This window comes from Ambystoma mexicanum, chromosome 1p (genome assembly GCF_040938575.1).
Source record: "Ambystoma mexicanum isolate Mex_15411 chromosome 1p, UKY_AmexF1_1, whole genome shotgun sequence".
Lineage (NCBI taxonomy): Eukaryota > Metazoa > Chordata > Amphibia > Caudata > Ambystomatidae > Ambystoma > Ambystoma mexicanum.
Window position 1 is genome coordinate 160990686 of NC_090921.1, and position 20362 is coordinate 161011047.

The 20362-nt window shown below is 43.6% G+C and overlaps 1 protein-coding gene across 1 annotated transcript in view; it reads left to right on the forward strand.

Moving 5' to 3' along the window:
- The first annotated feature begins 452 nt into the window (after window positions 1-452).
- Window positions 453-20362, forward strand: part of GABARAP (GABA type A receptor-associated protein) — a 58142-nt gene continuing 38232 nt past the window's right edge. Inside the window, exon 1 of the mRNA XM_069645842.1 lies at window positions 453-977. Within this exon, the coding sequence (XP_069501943.1) occupies window positions 633-977 (345 nt within the window). The 5' untranslated portion in view covers window positions 453-632. The remainder of the gene's footprint in view (window positions 978-20362) is intronic.

A 20362-nucleotide genomic window follows, 5' to 3' on the forward strand; every position in this document is an offset into this window, starting at 1 on the left:
GCCCGTTTACTATATTTGTAGCCCTCTCCAGCATACAAAGATTCACCCATTTCGGATGTCAATTCAATACCCGCCCTCGGAACGTTGCGCATAAACGCATGAACTTTCGGCCAATTCCTCATCGAATTCCTCGTTTTATTATAGCACCGAACAAGCAACGTTGTTACCCTACTAGCCGCCTCCCTGCGGAATTTGCGCACTACATTGCGCAAGCGCGCGCATAACGCCCCTGACACCAAAACAAAATAGTGCCTGCAACCTGTTTGCCGTCTCCCGCTGCAGCACCAACTGACAAGATGATTCTTGTAATATAAATAGCAACTGGGAAAGGCACCGGCCACCTGCGTTCCATGAAATTGAACGATGCTCGCAGAGAGAGTGTATGATTTCTTAGACGTCATCGCGGAAGAATACAAAGAACAACGACACAACCTTTCGCTAAAAGTACCACCAGTCATGTGCTTGACGTCACCAAGGGTGTCTCGTGTCACTGTGGGTGGGAGTTTGTCGAGCGAGCCTAACGTTCTTCAGCGTAGCTTGGCGCCCCCTTTTGACGCCTACGATCCCTATATTAGAAACGTCCTGGGGCCGACCCACCCTGATGTCAGCTGACAAGGAAGCCCCACCCCAAGATGAACGCCGCAGGGGCGGTAGCAAACAACTCATTGGCCGTCCGAAGTCTTCTTTCTGTGTCTATGGCGAGTTACGCTGCCGGCGCATCAGCTGTCTGTGAATGCGGAAGCGGCGCAGCTCTGGTGGGCGGTGACGAGGCTTGTTGTTGGTATCGTTGCGCCGGAGTGAGGGAGAGACGCAGAGAGCAGCAGATCCTAGTACAGGCAGGGAAGACGCCAACGGAGGAGAGCCCAAAGCCCCATCCAGAACCCGCCATGAAGTTTGTCTACAAGGAGGAGCACCCGTTCGAAAAGCGGCGATCCGAGGGCGAAAAGATTCGAAAGAAATACCCGGACCGTGTACCCGTAAGAGCTGGGGTGGAGGGGTGGGAGGTTCGCCGGCAGAGCCTCGGTACACGATCAAACATGGTGTCTGAGTTCACAGGACAATCCCCCCCCCCCCCCCAAACAAGTTCACGCTGGGGGTACAATGAGGCAAAATATGACAGGGTGTCAGTCCGGGGTTGCGGGAGCCTAGGCTGTCATTATAACCACACAAAGTACTGGACAGGCCTAGTGACCGTGACCTGGACCCCAGAGGGTGTGGCCACCTGGGTGTGTGCATCGAGGGAGGTGGGCGCTGTTGGAGGTTGGACCCTACTCGAAGCCACACATGTTGTGCACATAAGCACTTCTAGAAAATCGTGATGGGGGCAAGACCAACATGCACGCGTGATGTGATATGGCATTTATAACGCGCCTATACACAGGTTTTTCACGGACTCGCCGTGTAGGGCAGATTTGCCCGTGGCACTGGCAGTAGCATGGTATTTACACTGCTATGGTGCGGAAAGAGACCGAGATCTGTTGTGCCATAGCATGGGATGTCTGGTGTGAGCCCCACGCCTCATATATTGTCTGCACGTTTGGCGAGGCCCTGGCCGCGCCGTACCTGTTGGTTGCGACTGCATTGGCTCTTTGCAGCCTTCTATTTGGCATATCCGGAGTAGTTTTGCCCTGGGTGCACTGACACGCACATACAGCATTAGCCCCTCTCCAGCCTGTAGACAGCGTCTTCAAATCACCGTGTGGTTTGTTCGTTCTGCTTTTTGGTATTGCTACATACGTGCACAGTAAACGCCCTTCGTGAATAGCCCTCGTCTTGGCACAATGCATTCTGTGTGTGTGGCACAAATCACACGACTCCTTACAGTGGTATCCGTTGGGTGCTGGAAGACAGGTCGCGCTCAGTTACGATATCGCTTTGCTGTATTGGTGCACCCCACTTCGTTCTCCAACAAATTGGCCTGCACATACACGATCCCTCGCCCCCCGTGACTTTAGCTGAGCGTTCCCGTTGTAAAGGAGAACGGGATTTGATCTCATGGGCTGGAGGGTGTTCCCACGCTTTAAGATCCAGGAGCAAAATCCTAGTGTCCCACATAGTGTATTGTTTTGTGGCAGTGGTGGAGGCCGCCGGGCAATAAGCAGAGATTTTGCAGCCGTCAAGGGGCTGTCGTGTTGTGTGCGCGCCCTGCTTTCTCCACCGGGATAGAAGGTAGCTTTGTGTGCGGCAGGCTCCTCTAGGATTGCTGGTAGTACTGTGCGCTGCCAACCCTGGGTATCTGTGCGCAGGTCCTGCTCTATAGACCTCCATCATCACACTAGTATCTAGCCTCGATCGTTGCTTGATTGTAATTTTCGAGATTAGATTTTTAAGGTTCGCGAGTAAGAGAAATGTATCGACTGTTGTACCCGATTAAATGAATGAGGAGCCAGAGAGTCAAAACATGAGTCACACGAGTTCTATAACTACGACCGAATCAATGCAATATTTAATTTGAAAACCTGTTATCAAAATGTAATTGTCGTACATTTGTACGGCAGCCTTTTTGTTAAATATTGAATTGATTCTGCTGTAAATTTCCCGAATTGGTATTAATCATTTTTTGACTCTGTGGAACCTCCTTTTAATTGTTTCCAAGTGAGATTTGTCATTTGAAATATTGGAACTACCCTGACCTTCGACGTGGTTCTTCTGCTGGAACCTAACATGGTGATGAACCCTCGTATCGGAAGCCTTTTTGCGTGCTGGTACAGGCAGTTCAGGGCTTTCTAGAAAAGCTTCTGCATTGGAAGTCCGTGCTTAAACTATCCACGTTCTGCTTTCTCACTCGACCTACTGTCATGGTTCACTAAACGTCCCTTGTTTGGTTGTTGGTGCACACTCGCAGAAACTGAGTAAAGGGCAGTGCTAGGAGACCGTTTCTCCCACATCATGGAACACTCACCGTTATGTGCAGTCCTATTGCTTCTAAATATTGCTTTCTTTATACCAGTAAGAAATCAAAGGCGGCAGTTCTATGAAATAGCCTTTTTGTTGTGGAAATCCAATGGTCCAATAGTGAGGGGCTGGGACAAGGTCTCTGCAGGACTACCGTTAGCACCTGTGTGAAGGACTGCCTGTGAGGTAGGGACTGAGCCGCAACAGACAAGATGTTGGGTGGGAATGAAATGGGTAATCCAGGACTTCCAACAGACTGGGTAGGAGACTGAGGTCTCAGACGAGTCTTCTAGGAAAGTTCTTGAGGACCTCCTGAGTGGGGCATCAGCATAGTGATGTATTTTTTTGTGTGCAGGTTGGCAATACACCTAGATCAAGAAACCTTTTAGTAGAGTAAGGGCTGGTTGGTCCTTGCGTGACCTCTGATTCTTTGATTGGGAAGTAGGGAGTGGTTTCTAAATTCTATTTACTCAGATCCGCCATTGCCCAAATTCCTAGGGTGCCTGATGACCTTGTTCATCATCCTGTCACTGTTTTGTGATGTGAATTATGAATCATTGAAACTGTCAGGGTACATGTCGTCTTGCACAATTTCCCAAGAAGGGTGCGTGTTGACTGTCAGTGCACAAAGTTCCATATTTTCCATGGTTTTAGCTACCGTGCAGTGGGAAAATGCGACCCGCATATACTGGCATCTGTGCTGTGGATCTGGTTAGTATCTATGCCAATGGGAAGCTGTTGCTTGACAGAAATAAAAGGGCTTGAATTGGTAACGGGAATATAGACTTTGTGACCCCCCCCCCACCTCAAATCCAACCTGGGCAGGGAATCTACAGAACCCAGCTGTGCCAAGTCTGTCCAAAGTTCCCCTGCACTCCCTGGTCCAAGGGTGCTTACTGTCGTCTTGAGTGGGAGGCAGAACAACTTGTCACTGTGCTGTAGGGGTTCGATGGTGTTGCTTTCACAAATTTCAGTGTTGGTGTGCCAGGGAACATCAGGAGATGGAAGTTAATGTAACCTGTCATATACAGTTGCGTAATCTTTGGGATTTATTTTAATGTTTTTCACTGAAACAAAATTTGAAGCACAATTATGGCTAACCTTCTGAATTGAAAAACCTTAGAAATGTATAGGAAAACTTAGTTGAAGGGACTGTTGTTGATGCAATGAAAAACATAGACCGAAATGTTCCTATATGGCTACTATGGCAACCATAACTCCCTCACTGGCGTGGACTGGCGCCTGATGTTGTCACACGTTGAGTTAAATGCATTGGAAGACATTCCATTAAATGGTCTATGTGGCCCACTAAACAAAAGTAAAACTTAACGTAAGCGTTCTGGGGGACTGTTTCCTGAGTTGTTTTTGTTCCTCTTACACTGTGGGTGTATATATGTCTGCTTAGGTGGCCGGAACTGGACGTTTCAGTGCGTTCTCTTTATTACTTGCTGCAGCCATAACCTTCCTCTAGTTTCTTTTCCAAATGGATTGTTTTGACTCATATCCTGCAGCATATACCCCATGCACCTCGGAGCCCACTACCTACTCGGTGCCGCAATGCACACTCCATGGGGGGAAATGACCAATGCCTCGGATTGTGTCTCGTGGATACTGTGGCGGACTTATTGTACCTTCCAAGTCTGATTCCCGACTCACGCACCCGATCAGTTTCTGCAGACAGGAATGCATTCTTGCGCCCTGCTCGTGGCTGGTCTATGTTTATTATTTATAATGCGCAAGAGTACCCAAGGGTATCAGGGCGCAGCATTTACAAGAACTTTCGAAGCTTAGTTGCAGTCATCTATACTACATATGTATGTTCCAATGGTGGAAGGGGTCGAACAAACACTTACACACACGTGTATCCTATTACCATTTCCGCAATTCCAAAAATATTGGTTTGCAACTACTTTAGCGATAATATAGATGGCAGGGGGGTTTGGGGTATACATGTGAATGGGGTAATGTGGGGAGGGAGTGCAGGGGAATCGCCTCGCATTTATTTTCACATAAAATAGTTGCAAACAATTCGACCCTTTTCGGACTCTTGTCATTTTGCTGTATATTCACGGTGATCCCACACGCATCAGTGTCTGTCATTCCAGCTTGCATACGAATTGGGAGGACAACCATCTTTTGTGTTCTCTTCACAGGGTCCTTATGAACCTTCATGCACTTTTGGAGAGCTGCAGCATTGCGTGTAAGGTGGTGCTATCTAGCTGTGTATTTCTGCGAAGTGGGGAATGGAGTCAGGATATTTAATTCCTTCCTTCGATTCAAGTGTTTTAGTTGCTCAGCCTTCCTCTGCGGCTGGACCTCGTGTCTGAAACTCTCTTCCTGGCCCTTCTGGCTTTTTTTTTTTAAAGCCCTTAAAACATTTACTCATCACACTTATGATCTTGCTTACACTTTCTAAATATTGTTTTGGTTCCTAAATTTATTTGTGATTTTGAACAATACAGCCCAGATCACCGTACCTACCGTTTTCTACCATAGGTAATAAGTCAGTTCTATGACGGCAATTTAGAAAAAAAACTTTTTCTTCGAAACCATAGTTGGCATATCACAAGAACGAATGCCTTTTTAATATGGGCTCTTGTAGCAATCGACAGTTTAAGGACCTAAAAATTAGGCGGAAGGTATTTTCATAAAACAGCCTTGAAAGACTAGTAAACAGTAACAAAGCATATGGAGGACACATCCCATGGTTTCGTAAAGCTCGAGCTGGGTGTTGTTCCTTTCCAGTCCTCCCTCTAATGCTGTGGAATTCCCTTTCCTCCCATTTATTGGAGATAACGGGACCTATGTTTCGGCAAAGTTTTAAAGACTTTTGTTTTTAAGACTCTTTTGGTTTAAGTAGTGTTTGCTGGGATGGGTTCCTCTGTAGAACTATTCTATAGTTCTATATGCCTTCGGGCCATGGTTCGCTCTCTAAATCTTAAATCTGGTTACAATATAATCTTTGGTCCTGCTCAAAAGGTTGCAGAGCACTCCAAACTGAAAACTAGCTACTGAGGACCCATGTCTTTCCTTAATTGGCTCCTTACATTATTGGGGTACTGTAAGCTTAGGCTGATAAGATGACTCAGTTGGTTGAGTTCTCACTGTTGCAGTCTATGTGCAGGTTCCAACCCCGGCAAGGCCCACTCGGCCTTTAATATGTCCGAGGTTGAGTACTAATTGCGGCTGGGTGGTAAATAAGTTCTATGTAAAGCGCTTTCGCGAAAGTGCAATATAAAATAACACGCCACTCTCATTACATGATTTTGAGTATCACATTTTGAACATCAGTATTGGTTTGGCGTTTATTCAGTTTGAGCTTTCAAGACACTGGTTCTATGGAGGGATTGCATTTGGAGCTTTCAGATACTGCTGAATCTGGGACAGTTTCCTTCTATTGCGGTTGGTTGCTCCTTTTGGGCTGTTCAGGAAATGCGTGGGTAAAGCTGTTGGCTGGTTTGTTTTTTTTGCCCCACTAAACAAATTGGTGGTCATCGTTAAGGATATTTTTCAGTTTCTTTTGGCATTTCATATAGTGTTTGGCTGAAGAGAAAACTGATGTACCTAGATTGGATCACTTTTCTGGAGGCGAGGGACAAATGCAAAACATATGGTAATCCCATCCCCGAAGGGCAACCGGTTTACCTGGTCAAATTTCCGAGTAATCTGCTTTGTTGCCAGTTTATGTGCTTCTGCCTGAATTTATAACCTACAAATGAAGTTACAGAGGTAAGGAAGCCAAAAGCGGAGCGGAATCCCTTCTGCAGGCTGTGAGGCTGTACTAACGAAACTCTTCATCTAGTTTAATTCTGCCGAGCATTAAGGCATCACTGTATTCGAATGCTGTGAACATTTTTCTTGGGGGTTTAAAAAGCTGGATGCAGATGCATAGTGGAACATGTTGACTCTGGGTGTGAAATGATCTGACGCTGGCCCTACCTGCCTTCCTGAAGTTTGTTTTTGAAATCGTGGAGGGGTGTCAAGCCTGATTTGGGCATTGGGGGAGACTTTGCGAATACCGGGCAGAGGTAATGGTGTTGTGGGGAGTTGGTATGCAGTAAGACTAAATCGCAGTTGAATTACCTTCTGCCCTGGCAAGAAGGACAATTTTATTTACTTTGTTTTGACAATGCAATTTCTTGAAGCTGACGGTTTGTCTATTCTTTGATTTTCAAACCATGTGCCTAATAACATTTTTTTTACAAAAATAGATGTATAGATAGTGTTTGGCTTTTCTTGAGATTGACCCCAAATTGAAATCTACTTGTAGGGCTGACATCTGGAATTCTTGGTGAGTGCAGACCTGGTGGGTTTAGAGGTGCTTTCCTTTGACCAAACCACTTGTAGCAAACACTGTCCTAATTTTAAACCCAAAATCTATGTCAAAACCCTCTATCGACCACTGAATTGTCCATGGCCGGGACCCATACATCTACTACCTACCATTCCAAAATGCATCAATCCAGCTAGGCAGTGCTAACTAACAGTCACACACTTCAACTGCAAACATCGAACGAATCCTCTTTCTTATTCCTGACAAACCTATGAACACCTTAACCATCAGAAGATCCAGCTCTCAAATCCTGTCTTTTCTTGAGAATACAACATGCATATTAACATGGCTACCCGCCCTCCAAAGACCGGACCAACCTGGCCATTCTATCATGCTAACCACCATAGGCATGAGCACAAGCACTTTAGACTGTCTCAGTCAGACCAATCTCAACCTTGTGTGCAAGAACGATCTGTACGCAATACCACTACCTAGAACTCTTTGAGAGTGCTTTCAGTCGGACCAGGCTCATCACCTCCTCATAACAAAGGTACACATTCCTAGTTGCAATCAACCAGCCAGGCATAGAAAGTAACTCGCTCTCTGCATAGTCTAAATGCAAACTTTCTTGCTTATAGTCCATTATCACTCACAACTGACCTTGCACATAGACCAGGATCAGAAGGAGCATTGCACAGATATCACACTACCCACTTTTTATCTGTCGCATGACCCCACACGAGTTGCTGGAATTGAAGTAGTCTCCACCACAACATTCTTGCACACCCAATAACTATACACTGTAACCTATCAACCAGGCGGGATAGTCATCAACTCTTAGCAACTACCATCCATGGGCCGTGCCCCTCGCTCCCAGAAACACTACAAATACCCATGCGCAGAGTGTGCTGTGGAGTGAACATGTTAGGCGGTTCCACAACTGATCCACTTGATGGCGATACTTTCTGCAATCAACACCTTTGAACTAGGGAACTTAATTTAGAAGCTAAAAATCGGATCATTACCTAAAACAATCTTCTATTTCATTACAGCGAACGTTGGCCCTGCTCCCTCTCCTAGAAACACTACAAATACCCATGTGTGCGCATTATGGGTGTGCAGAGTGCTGTGGTTGAGCAGCCAACGGTTATGTTTGAAATTTGGCAAAAAGTGTCACTATCCAGTAAATTCAGTTTTCACTTATTACTAATAAATGTCTCTGTACAATAGCGGCAATGCCACAGCATGCAGCCAAAGGGCACACTTTGCAGACTCAGTTCCAGTGGCAAAACACCCACATCTAAAAATGGTACCAACAACTTCAAAAAAACAGCATTCGAAATCATTAACAGTTGACATTACATTTGTGGCTTCACGGCCCTCGCATAGGGACTGCTACTTCGACTGATGAAGCACGACTGCCAGCCAAAGAAATCACCAACACTTTTGATGCAGCCGCTAGAAAACAATAAGCAACTGGGTGGGTACTATTGTGTTCCTTACATTACTGATGCCGAACTAATAGCAGCCCCTGCCCAAATGAGCTCAAATAACCAACGTGCGCATAACTGCAAACACTTTGGTCGGCAGGCACTATAACAACGATAACGGTAATTACGGATGCAGTAATCTATTTTGCACTCCCACGCAGTCAAATCAACTGCAAAAGAAATGTACCTGCCTCAATGACATCCGCTTGCAACAGGGATTGTATTACCTTGTTTAATTTATTCTGATCCAACATCAAGTACCACCTCCTAAAATTTTGAACAATGAGTGCACAGTATGCGAAACACAATTAGAGGAAGCACCAAATGATATCCCTTTAAATGTATCACATTCTCCTATACTGTACCTGGACTCCTCCAATACGACTTTCAACTCCTCTGTGTCATCACCCATGTCTTCTGTAAAAGCTATCCCGAGACCAGCATTTGGGCTGAAGCAACCACCCATCCCGTTAGAAACCACATTAAATGCAAAGAATAATGGAATGTATGGCTTAACCAAACATTTTGAAACACTGGAAACAAAAATTGATTCCCAGACCTTACTACGTAATCTAGTATCAAATCGATTGGGTAGCATCAGAATTAAAACATTTTCAGCAGTACCTCACAAAAGATCGCTCAGTGGCAGCCACTGATATACTGCCATGCACAAAGAAATATAGTGGTGAATCAGCCCATTTACGAATATCTAGATGGGTTCACAGACAATAGAGGAACTGGAAATCGTGCAGCAAGTTGATGTTGGTCAACCTGACTTCACACCATCTGTGTGCCCCTGAGTTGACTGAAGCCCAAAACTTGCAGTAATCAGTGTTTGTTTGAGGTATTCCATTTTCAAGAACGAAATGAACTGGAAACGTAAAGAAAAAAACTAAAAATCAACTCAACCGGCAAATCTGAAAGTCAGAGACCATGACTACCCCTATATGTCCTCACTCCCTAACCTATGACCTGGTGAAGATATTATTTCAGTTGAGATCCAGAGAGAAAGCTCTCCCTCTAAATTATATGATCAGCCAACTAACACCTGTTACAACTTGCCCCTCCCACTCCTCTATAGAAGATGAAGAGGTAATGAACGTATCGACTTACTCCATATCCTCTTTACCACAATACAGGGCAATAGAAGAATCCTTTTTGCTCTGAAAAGCCACCAGATATGAAGAAAAATAACACCAGGAAAAATTACATTGAGAACTCTGATTTCATGACCTTGGAGCAAAAAAGATTGCGTTCTTGCAATCCATCGAATAATAATACTCGTTCCTGCAAGACTCTGGATCCACAAACAAGTCCCAAGAGAAAATTGCATAACAGAGCGACTTCACGCTAACCAAAAAGCCAAATATTCAACCTTCTCGGACAATGACGATGGAAACGACTGGCACTAAAAATGTGCCTTTAAAACAATCAGATGTCCTGATTCTAACCACGAAGGACAGGCAAATTGAAGATCCATTCTGGTCTAGGACAACAATTACAACAGCCATTAAGTCCATATCCACCTTAAAACGAATACAATCACAAGACATTCAATATATCCAATTAATCAACAATACCAAGATGGATATAGTCAAACTGACTGAACCATCACCGATCATTAAAGGATTTAATATGGAATTCGAAAGACAAATTGAGACGGCATGGGTTCAAACTAGTGATCAAGAGTAATGAAACTAATTTAAGGAAGACTTGTAGATCTAGACTTCCCTTATCTGAGAACTCTCGTTTGAACTCCTGCTTATCAATTGTCAAGGCAATCGGGGACATTTAAAAATAACTATCTTTAAAAGATTCCGATCAGAACATCAGAGATCTCATGGTCATCGGTATCAAAAGCCATTAATCACACAACCCAGCAAAGGAAAAATTATTCATGCCAGGATACACTCATGTCTCAAAATATTAAGATGGTTATGTGGCACACGAGGGTTCAAACATTTGACGAGACAGAATGACAAAAATTAATTCGTCCCCTATAACATTGCCCTACAAGAAACCTGGATAACGAGTGAACCAATGTGGCGAAGTTATGAAATATGCTGGATTCCAGCTATTAAACATGCAAAGGGAAGACCCTGGGTAGGCCTTCTAACAGCAGTAAAATTGGATTTCAGCAGTATGTTACCATGGGCACCCCCCCCACCCCTGCATGTAATTAACCAAACTCTCACCCTAGAACCCATTAAATCCTCTTGGCACTCATACAGCCACCCTGAACTTGTACTGGAATTTAGCCATAATTGTTGATAATTTTTTTGACTTTCTGATCTGTTGGATTTGATTGGGATTGAAACATCTATTCATACGCCATTATTTTCTTGGAGATCACCATACTACTTGCATCGGCTCTAATGATTTTATGCTAACTAATCGAGTGACTCGATGGTTTGGTCTCGTGAGAGAGAAGCTTTACGATGCTAAATGGAACGATTGAAGGCGATATTCCTCCTTGGCCAACGTGGCATAGAGATCCTTTGTTTGCCATACTGGACTGTTTATTTCCACACACTCAGTAACGTGCAAAGCTTCAATATCGGCTAATCACTAGATCGTGAACTTAACATTTTGGGAATAACCTGGATCCAAACAGAGCAGATATTTTGCGTGTTTTATAGGCCATACATTGAACTTGAGAATGGAGGAATAGGGTCAAATGGACCAACTCTAAACCTAGTACATTTTTGGATCGTCTTCACAATGAACTCCATACCATACATGCCAACATGACTTTACCCTACACTGAAACTCTGCACCTTTTTGTGGAAACCGCTTAAAGAGGTACCCGCCATAAATTCACACACAAACATCAATACGACCCTGTAGTTCAAAACATGGAAGCTACGATTAGAAGAGACATGAAACGTACTAAGCTAAATAGTCCCACAAGTGGTCTAACTGAAATAGCTAAAATTCGCACAGCTTATAAAAACTGCCTCAAACAGAAGGCACTTAAACTTCAAATAGCATGCGTTCACCTGCTTGCTATCTGCCTTGACATCCAAATCGAGTGCCGAAATATGGGGATTACTAAAAGATACCATTATCAAAGCCACATACTTTTACTCACTGCAATCATGAATAAACCTGGATCCCTCATTTCTCAACCCTATTTGCTAGGCTCCCAGCTCCAACCCAGAGACCCTCTATCAGTAAAAATGATTTGCACCTACTGGTATTTGACCACATCGCTTTTCTTATGCAAATGAATAGATTAAATTAATCTTGTGCCTGCTAGGCCCAGATGGGCTATCCAACGCCACATTAAAAGCCTATCCTGATTTATGGGCCAACATCCTAGCCCTAATATTTCAGAAAGTCATAACCACTGGTTTGATTCCAAAATCAGGGAAAACTTCCATCATTCTTATATTCAAGAAGGGCAACCGAAAAAATTCCCTTAAACTATCGTTCAGTTGCCCTCCTTGACATTCCGGGCGAAATGTGTACCCGCTTGGTCTTAAGAGATTTACTCAAGTGGTTAAAAGCAACAACCCAAATATACAGCCAACAATCCGGCTTTGTAGCTGGGTTAGGCACAACTATTGATTTACTCGTTTTAACAGCCATTAAAAAGCAGTATCATTAACTAACCAACATACTTAGCTTTTATAGACATAAAAAACAAGCTTTTGATTCTGTATAAAGTTCTTTTATGGGAAAATTAATGAAAGCTGCGTGTTCCATCATATATATTTTGATTTATCAATTCTAATACATCTATCCAAGTAAAATTGAATCAAAAAGGTTTGCTATTCCCACTCGGTGAGGTATAAAACAGGGATTTATCCTAGCTGCAGTACCATTCAATTTCTACATCAGAGACCTAAATACTTACCTGAAGGCCATAAGATCATTTCCGTCTTAAGTTGGAGAATCCCACATCTCCTGGCTTCTCTACGTGTATGATCTGGCCATTCTAGATCAGACACTCATAGGACTTCAGAGGAAGCTAGGTGCGTTGCAGCATTATGCACAATTTCTCCATATTTTCAAATTATCACCTGGCAATGGTAGGAAAAAACTTTATTTTACGCGGTCAATTGGAATACAAATCTTAGACCTTTTTATGATTTTCGATATTTAAGGCAAAACACACAAGATATCCCGTACAAAAGAGAAAGCAAATACATAATGGAAACTATGACCTCCCAAGTGAAACTACAACGAAAAATGGCAAATTTTCATGTATGTCCATGATAACCTTTTTCAAAGTCGTACCAGTTATCACTTATGGAGCATAAGCGAAATTACCAGAAAACCATCCAAACTGGGATTATTTAGAGGTATTTACTGGAAGAAAATACTATCTCAACCAAAAAGCTTTCCTATTCAGATTATACAATTGGTATTAGTATCTCTCCGAACTACGGTAGATTGGCAAGCCCTAGCTCTTTTTAGAAAATGCCAGACGAATACAAGTCTAATGCCAGTACTTGCGGGTGTTTGAGAATCAAGATGAATCTTTAAAAACATGCAATGCATTTTAACTACTTTGAAGGAAGCTGATATTGAAAAAATACTCGTACATAATCCTGATAGTTAAAATAAAAGGAAACTGTGGCAGTCTGATTGGGGAACAGCCTGGGACAAGTTTAACCAATATAAAACATTCAACTGTGGAAACCTCACAATCAAACCGCTCTGGCAAATTCCTAAATATCTCCTGGATCAGAAATATTGCACGCACCTCATGAGATTGCGCTTTAATTTATGGGCAACTAAAGCACTGCTAGCCCCACACTCCAAAAACCCTACCCAAGAAAACTCTTGAAGATTATGTGGCCTCCCTTCTAAGAGCGAGACCTTGAAACATCTACTTGTTGAATGTAACACCTTAGTTGCATTGAGAAAACACTATTTTTACAAATTCAATGAATTTAGACTTCTATCGCCCAACCAAATGTGGTTCATGATATTTAATGCAAATCACATCTCGGTAAATATAGCTACAATGAACTATCTTTTGAAATTGAACTTTATATCGTCTTTACGATTTGGAGAACTAGCAGAGATGAGCGGGAATATTGCTTGTCTGCCCTGGTAATAACTTGTTTGTTTGTGAATTTTAAGCAAAGCATGCAAACATAAAATGCTGTTCCCTGTGTAAAAATAGTTGTTACCATACTAAAATTCTATAATGCTACAATGAGTCAGAAATCGAACTGTAAAGAGATTGTGGTATCTTACATCATTGCATTATAAAGTTACTTGGGGAATAAATTAAAATAAAACATTTTATTCAGGAAAACCTAGCCACCCCAAATTTGTTTTGTGTGCCAAAAAAGTATACATATTAATGTATTTATAAACTTTTTTTTTCTCCCTTAAAAAAATATTTGCTCAAATGTTAATCACTTGAACTCAAGTACATAGAAATGTATTTAAATCACGAACTGTTAGTAAATGTGTAAATTGTTTCTTTTTCTGTATTTGAAAGGTTGTTTATGACCAAAACGCATTATTGGAAAAAAATATTAAAATGTAAACCAGGAACCCAGCCACGTTCGGTAAAAATGCAATCGAGAGGACACTGCGCCCCTCCCACTTTCCTCCTGCTTGTAAACTGGCTAGACTGGCCCAAGAGGGTTTCAATCAACCACAGGAACTGAACTACATCAGGTTTCCCTCCTTCCCAACTAACCTATTCCTCTTTCAAACGCTTACCACCTTCGGACTGTAACTTCTATGCACAGTGCAGCTTTACACTCACTAGTAGTACCCCCCCACCAGCACATTAATCGCTGCAGAGCCATTTGGTGTTCACTGCATAACTCGCAACCTATTGCATAGAGGTAATGTATGAACCAGCTGTTGTCCTCTCAGTATCCTGAAGGTACCCCAGCCACAGTCCCTCCGAGATGGTCAACCTGGTGCTGTGGCATCCTCTGCAACGCGAGGGCCTGCATTGCAGTCACTCAAATGTTTGGCTGATGTACCTTGGTGGTTATGTGGCTGCAAGCACTGCTGCCTTAATGACCATTGCCTCTGGGCATTGCATTAGCTGGAAACCCTACATTGCTAGGGCAGCAGTCCATTAGTTCCGTTCAGCTTCACAGGCTTTAGGATCTACGTCCTCAGAATGTTGCTCGTCTTTGTCACCTAAAGCTTGTCCTGAAGCTTCTGTGATGGCCCACTTGAGCACCGGGCACTCAAATTTTGTGCACCAGGTATTTTTATCTGAGGAAAACAGCCAGTGTCTACTGATCGAAACTGGCCTTGTGGTTGTTGTCTCTTCTAGGAAAGCACTGCACTTACAGCATGTAGGTCGGCTGTGCGTTAGTATATGCTATGATGGGAGCATCTGTGAGCGCCTGGATGAGTTGTTGGCGTGTATTTTGGTCTCCACTGCAGACTAAAAAATAACTCTAGGGGTGGTATAATGGTGGTTCAACCGCAGTCTTCGTCAAAGGGCCGTTCTTCTAAGGTGAAGTCAGTCCTTAATTGGCTATGATGGCAAACCCGGGCGCACATCTTTTGTAGTAATTGCCGGTAACCAGGAAGCGTCTCAGCTCAAGGATTCTGTGGCCTGGTATGGAGCTGGATCCACTGCCAATTGAACAAGAAAAGTCTCAGTCCGGCCGTTACAGTTAGACACCAACTGCCCCAGAATTGAGGCCCCTGGCCTCTACATATTTACATTTTACATTTCTTAGTACGTTTTTATTATCCCAGCAGTGCCAGGTGATCTTGAGCCTGCCACGCGGGAGAAAACTATATCCAGGTGTCTGTGCCGCAAGCTACTAAAGTACATGCCGGGGAGGATGTTGTGGGGGGGGGAAATGGAAATAGCAAGGCACTAGTCCACCATAAGTCACTCGCTACCTCAATTCTATACATGCACACAGTGCACATTTCCTACTGAACACCATTACTTAAAATAGAATATTGCTAACCAATGGCTAGTGCAGAGTGCACATGTTGCACCCTGATTATACCAATACACGGCCACCTCCTACTAGTTCCGCCCTGTGCCTCCATTCTCAGCAACCCTCCCACCTCTTACCTTCTATTCTAGAACCATGCACATAGTCTTGCGCTCCTGATAAGAATTTGAGGTTGCAGTATTTTACTCCTTCATTTTGGAAGCTTGGAATATTTCAATATTGTAAAGTAGTGTGCGTTTTAAATACAGTATATTTATTTTGACATTTTCATTTAGAAAATCTGCTTATTTGTCTTGGTGCATATGCTATATTTTCTGTCCACTAATTGCTATAAATAAAAATTCAGACCAGGTAACACAAGCTGAGCTCCCCTGTGTGGCATGCGCTGTTGAAGTCCAGTGTGAAAACACCAGCGCAGGTTTGTTTATTTGTTTGGTAATGCGCACCAAGACCTTAGGTAGACGGGCGCAACAGAAACAAGAAATCTTAAAACTTAGTTACAGTGCAAGGTAGCAATACATAGAACAGTGATTGCAGTAGGAGCAAAAATACAGGTACAAGATACATTAAATACGAAGCAATGGTCTTGGTAAATCAAGGAGGCATTATCGTGAGTAACAATATATGCACACATACATATACAGATGGGTATATACAACCTTACATGTCTACGTTAACGTATATTCATGGGGCATGCAAATATGACAGAACAGACAACCATGCGTGTATAGTTGACCAATCTACAGTGTAGTTTGAGGGAACAAAGGGTCGTGTAGGGGCTGGAGAGGTAGAATTGTAGTTCAGCAGTTAGATGTCGTTAGTGTGTAGCTAATTGAGTATCTTATGTCTGAATATAGGGTAGGGTTGTTCTAGTCTGAGGTCAACTGGTAATTTGTTCCAACATTGTGCCGCTTTAACAGGGAAACTGGTTCCTCCTGCTGTCGAGAGTTTGAACCTAGGAATCTCTAACATAAATGAGTTAGCAGATCTCGTAGGGTGGGTAGCTGTTCTCCTGGTAATTTTATCCATAAGGTATGGGGGTGCTAGGTTATTCAGGCATTTGGAGGTGAGGGATGCTGTTTTGAGGATAATTGTTATTATCAGCCAGTTAACCTCCTTCCTGAATTCGGTAATCTGCTCTCTGTAAGGGATGTTCAATGCTGCCCTCAGGGCGTTATTCTGCAGTCTTTGGATTTTGTCTGTAATGTATTTGTTGGCTCCCGAGTACAGGGCATTACAGTAATCTAATCTTGACATGATAAGCGCGTTGGCTAGTGTGGTGCAGCTCGCTCTCGAGAGGTATGGTCTGGAAGCTCCGAGTTTGCAAGTGTATGTTGTGGATGAGGCAAGGGAATTGACTTGCTTTTTAAGAGTGAGAGAGGAGTCTAAGTAGAATCCAAAAGTTTTAACTACAGACATCACCTTGATAGGGTTGTTATCAATGTTGAAGGATGTGTAGTTTGGGCTGAGTTTTTGGATATTACCTTCAGAACCTAAGACTAGTAATTCCGTTTTTTCGTCATTCAGGCAGAGGCCATGGGATGCCATCCATGCCTGAATGAGGGTGTATAATTTGTTCACCAAGGCTGAGTCAGTCTCGAAGTTGCCTGAAAGGGGTATGAGGATCTGTGTCATCTGCATAATTAGTGTAGGTGACACCCAGTCTATCCAACTTGTCAAACAGGGGCTTGGTGAAGATATTATACATAGCGAACTTATCTAGACTGTCAGCATGTGCCGCACCTAGATGGAACCCCACAATTGCAAGGACAGCAATGCCAACTAACCAACCAACTAACAATTCCATCCCTCTGTATACACCTCTCAAACTATAACCAAACACAACCACAAACCTAAAACGCAGCAATCTGCACAAACTTCACAACAATGCAACAACGAAACGAACCACACAAAGACTTGCACAAAGGCACACGATGACTCTGGACCACAAAACACCCCAAGCCCAGCCAACGGACCCACCGGGCTGAGGCTGTCAACAGCACATCACTGCTCTCTTGCACTTTTCCAGCTTATCCCTACTAACCCACCCCCTCTGCTCCCCTTTTCAGAGCCGCCAGAGCGCCAGGGGACCACTTCGGTGGTGATGGTGCACGGTACAAATGTCCTTTAACATAGTAGGGGAGACGCAGTAACCTTGTGGGACCCCGCAGGTTATTTTAATAGGGTCGGCAGAGGCTGAAGTAGAGAAGACTCTCATGGTCCGGTTAGCTAAGAAGGATTGGACCCAAGCTATAGCATCTTTGGGGAAGTTGGCGGCAGATTGGAGGTGGTTGCAGAACACTGCATGGTCCACCAAGTCGAACGCTGCCGACGAGTCCAGTAGGAGTAGCAAAGCTATTTTTCCATTATCCTTTAGTTCTTCTTCAATTTGTGTCTTAAGGTCTAACGGCGCTGTTTCAGTGCTATGGAGAGGGCGGAAGCCCGATTGTCGTTACCAAGTAGGTGGTTGGCTTCTAGATAGAGCTGCTTACATACAAATTCAGGATTCAGGACTATCTAAAATTTTAAGTAGAAATGGCACAGTGGTGATGGGTCTGTAATTGTTAGGGGTAGAGGGGTCCAGAGTTTAAGTAATGGTAGAACTCAGGATTCTTTAAGATTGGCCGGTATTGTATTAATTTTAAATGAGGAGTTTATCAACTTGGAGATAAAAGGGGCAAGGTCTCTCGCTGCACCCTTTATTATCTGTGCTGGGTTTGAGGAAGAGTATTATTTTTTTCTGTTTCAATTATGGAGATGGTCTTGAATCTGAAGGGTGTGGTTGTCCTAGTCAGCGAAGGGTGACTAGTTTGTTGGTCAGTGAGTGGTAGTGAGGCCTTTTTTTGGCTTTTTTTTTTTTTGTTGCAATTTTGCATTGTAAGGACAGGATTTTATTCGATAGAGCATTTTGTATGTTAGTACACCATACTTTATCCTTTGGAGCATTGTCTACCGGTTGAATTGGGGACTCTAGTTCGCGGAGGATGGAGAATAATTCTTTAGTGCTGGATTTAGCTTTCTCAATCCTGTCATTGAAGGTGTTCTTTTTGGCTTTGGTTATTTCTTTTTTGCACGTTCTCGCAAGTTCCGTTAGGTGGCTTTTGTTATTTTCAGAAGGGGAGTGACGCCAAATGGACTGGAGTTTCCTTTTTTTGTGATCTTAAGGATTTGAGTTGGGGGGGGAGGGGGTGTTAACCAGGCATTCAGGTGCGCTACTTGCCTTGCTTTGCGCAGTTTGACAGGAGCAATCGTGTCGAGTGCCTTAGTCATAGCATTGTTAAGGGTATTTACCAATGCGTCAGGGTTATTTTCCATTCCAGAGATGGCAGGGAGGAGAAGAGGGATACGTTTTTCAGCAGTGATGCCCTTACTTCTGGCAGGGAGAGGCGGTGCCATATTAGGCTTGGGGTTGAGGTATAATGCGGCAGAGAAATTTATAAGTGATGATCTGTCCAGGATTGTGGGACGATATCGGTAATGTTGATGTTGCAGTTTAGTTGGGATACCCAGTCAAGGCTCCTTCCTTTGGTATGCGTTGGTGAGGGGACTTTTTGCGTAAGACCGTAGTCATTTAGTAAGGCAGCAATCGATTCACAATGTTTGTTGTCAGTATCATTAAAGCCTAAATTGAATGAAATCTCCCAGCAGTAGTTTGGGAGTGATCTTTGGTGTTGTCGGCTAGAAGACTGGTTAAGTCTTCTTCGAAGGTGCCTAGAGGCCCAGGGGGGTCTATATATCAAATGGATAGTTAAGAGTACGGTTGTTGGAGAGGGACAATTTGGCGGTTAGTACTTCACAGGATGTAAAGGGAGCTGAGGGGGCAAGTCTAATATGGTGGGTTGTTTTGAAGATGATGGCTAGGCCGCCACCTCTGGCATTCGGCCGGTCCACTCTAATGATTTGGTAGTTGTCAGGAACTGCTAACCTGAGAGTTGGTCCTGCGGCCTCATGTAGCCAAGTCTGTTATGGCCAGTAAATCGAGATTGTCATTATTTAAGAGTCTGCAATTTCAATAGCATGGGCTACCACTGATCTAGAGCTTGAGGGACGCTGTTAGCATTAGGGTACTGTCAGGGTTGGCAGTTACCCTCTCACAAAACCTTGCTATCTCGGGAAGTGTGATTTTTAGGGGGAGTTTTGTCTGTGGTATTAGTAGTTTGCATTAGTGTGGAGAAGGGATTCTTAGAACGGGTAGTTGTTCGATTATTGACGTTGTTAGGGAAGTTTCTATAAGGTTCATAGATGGGAGACAATCTAGACATAAGTCTCAGATTCTATCCTTAGGAGGGTTTGTTATGATGGCAGTGGCCATAATGGTTATGATGGCACAGGTAAGTAGTGCCGTCTGGGCTAGTTTAGTCAAGTAGGCAGAGGTCATTGTCAAACTATACTGAGGACATACGGACATACTAACATCTAAGTGTTGATTCAGTGTAGATGAGGGGGGACGATACTTCTGTGCTATACCTAGCCTACGTTGTAGTTAGAACACATCTAGGCTAGTCCATGCAAAACACTCATAAGCTAAACGCAATTGTAGGTGTAGGGCACATCTAGGCTAGTCAGTGCAGAACATGCATAGGGTAAATGCAATTGTGGGCACAGGGCACATCTAGGCTGGCAGTGCAGAACACGCATAGGCTAAATGCAATTGTGGGCGCAGGGCACATGTAGGCTGGTCAATGTAGCCTAGTAACAATAATAGATTAAGATGCATGTAATTATTTGTAGCAATGAAGGGAAGTCTAAATATGGCGGGCACAGTGAAGGCTGAGTACATATGACTGGTGAAGCAG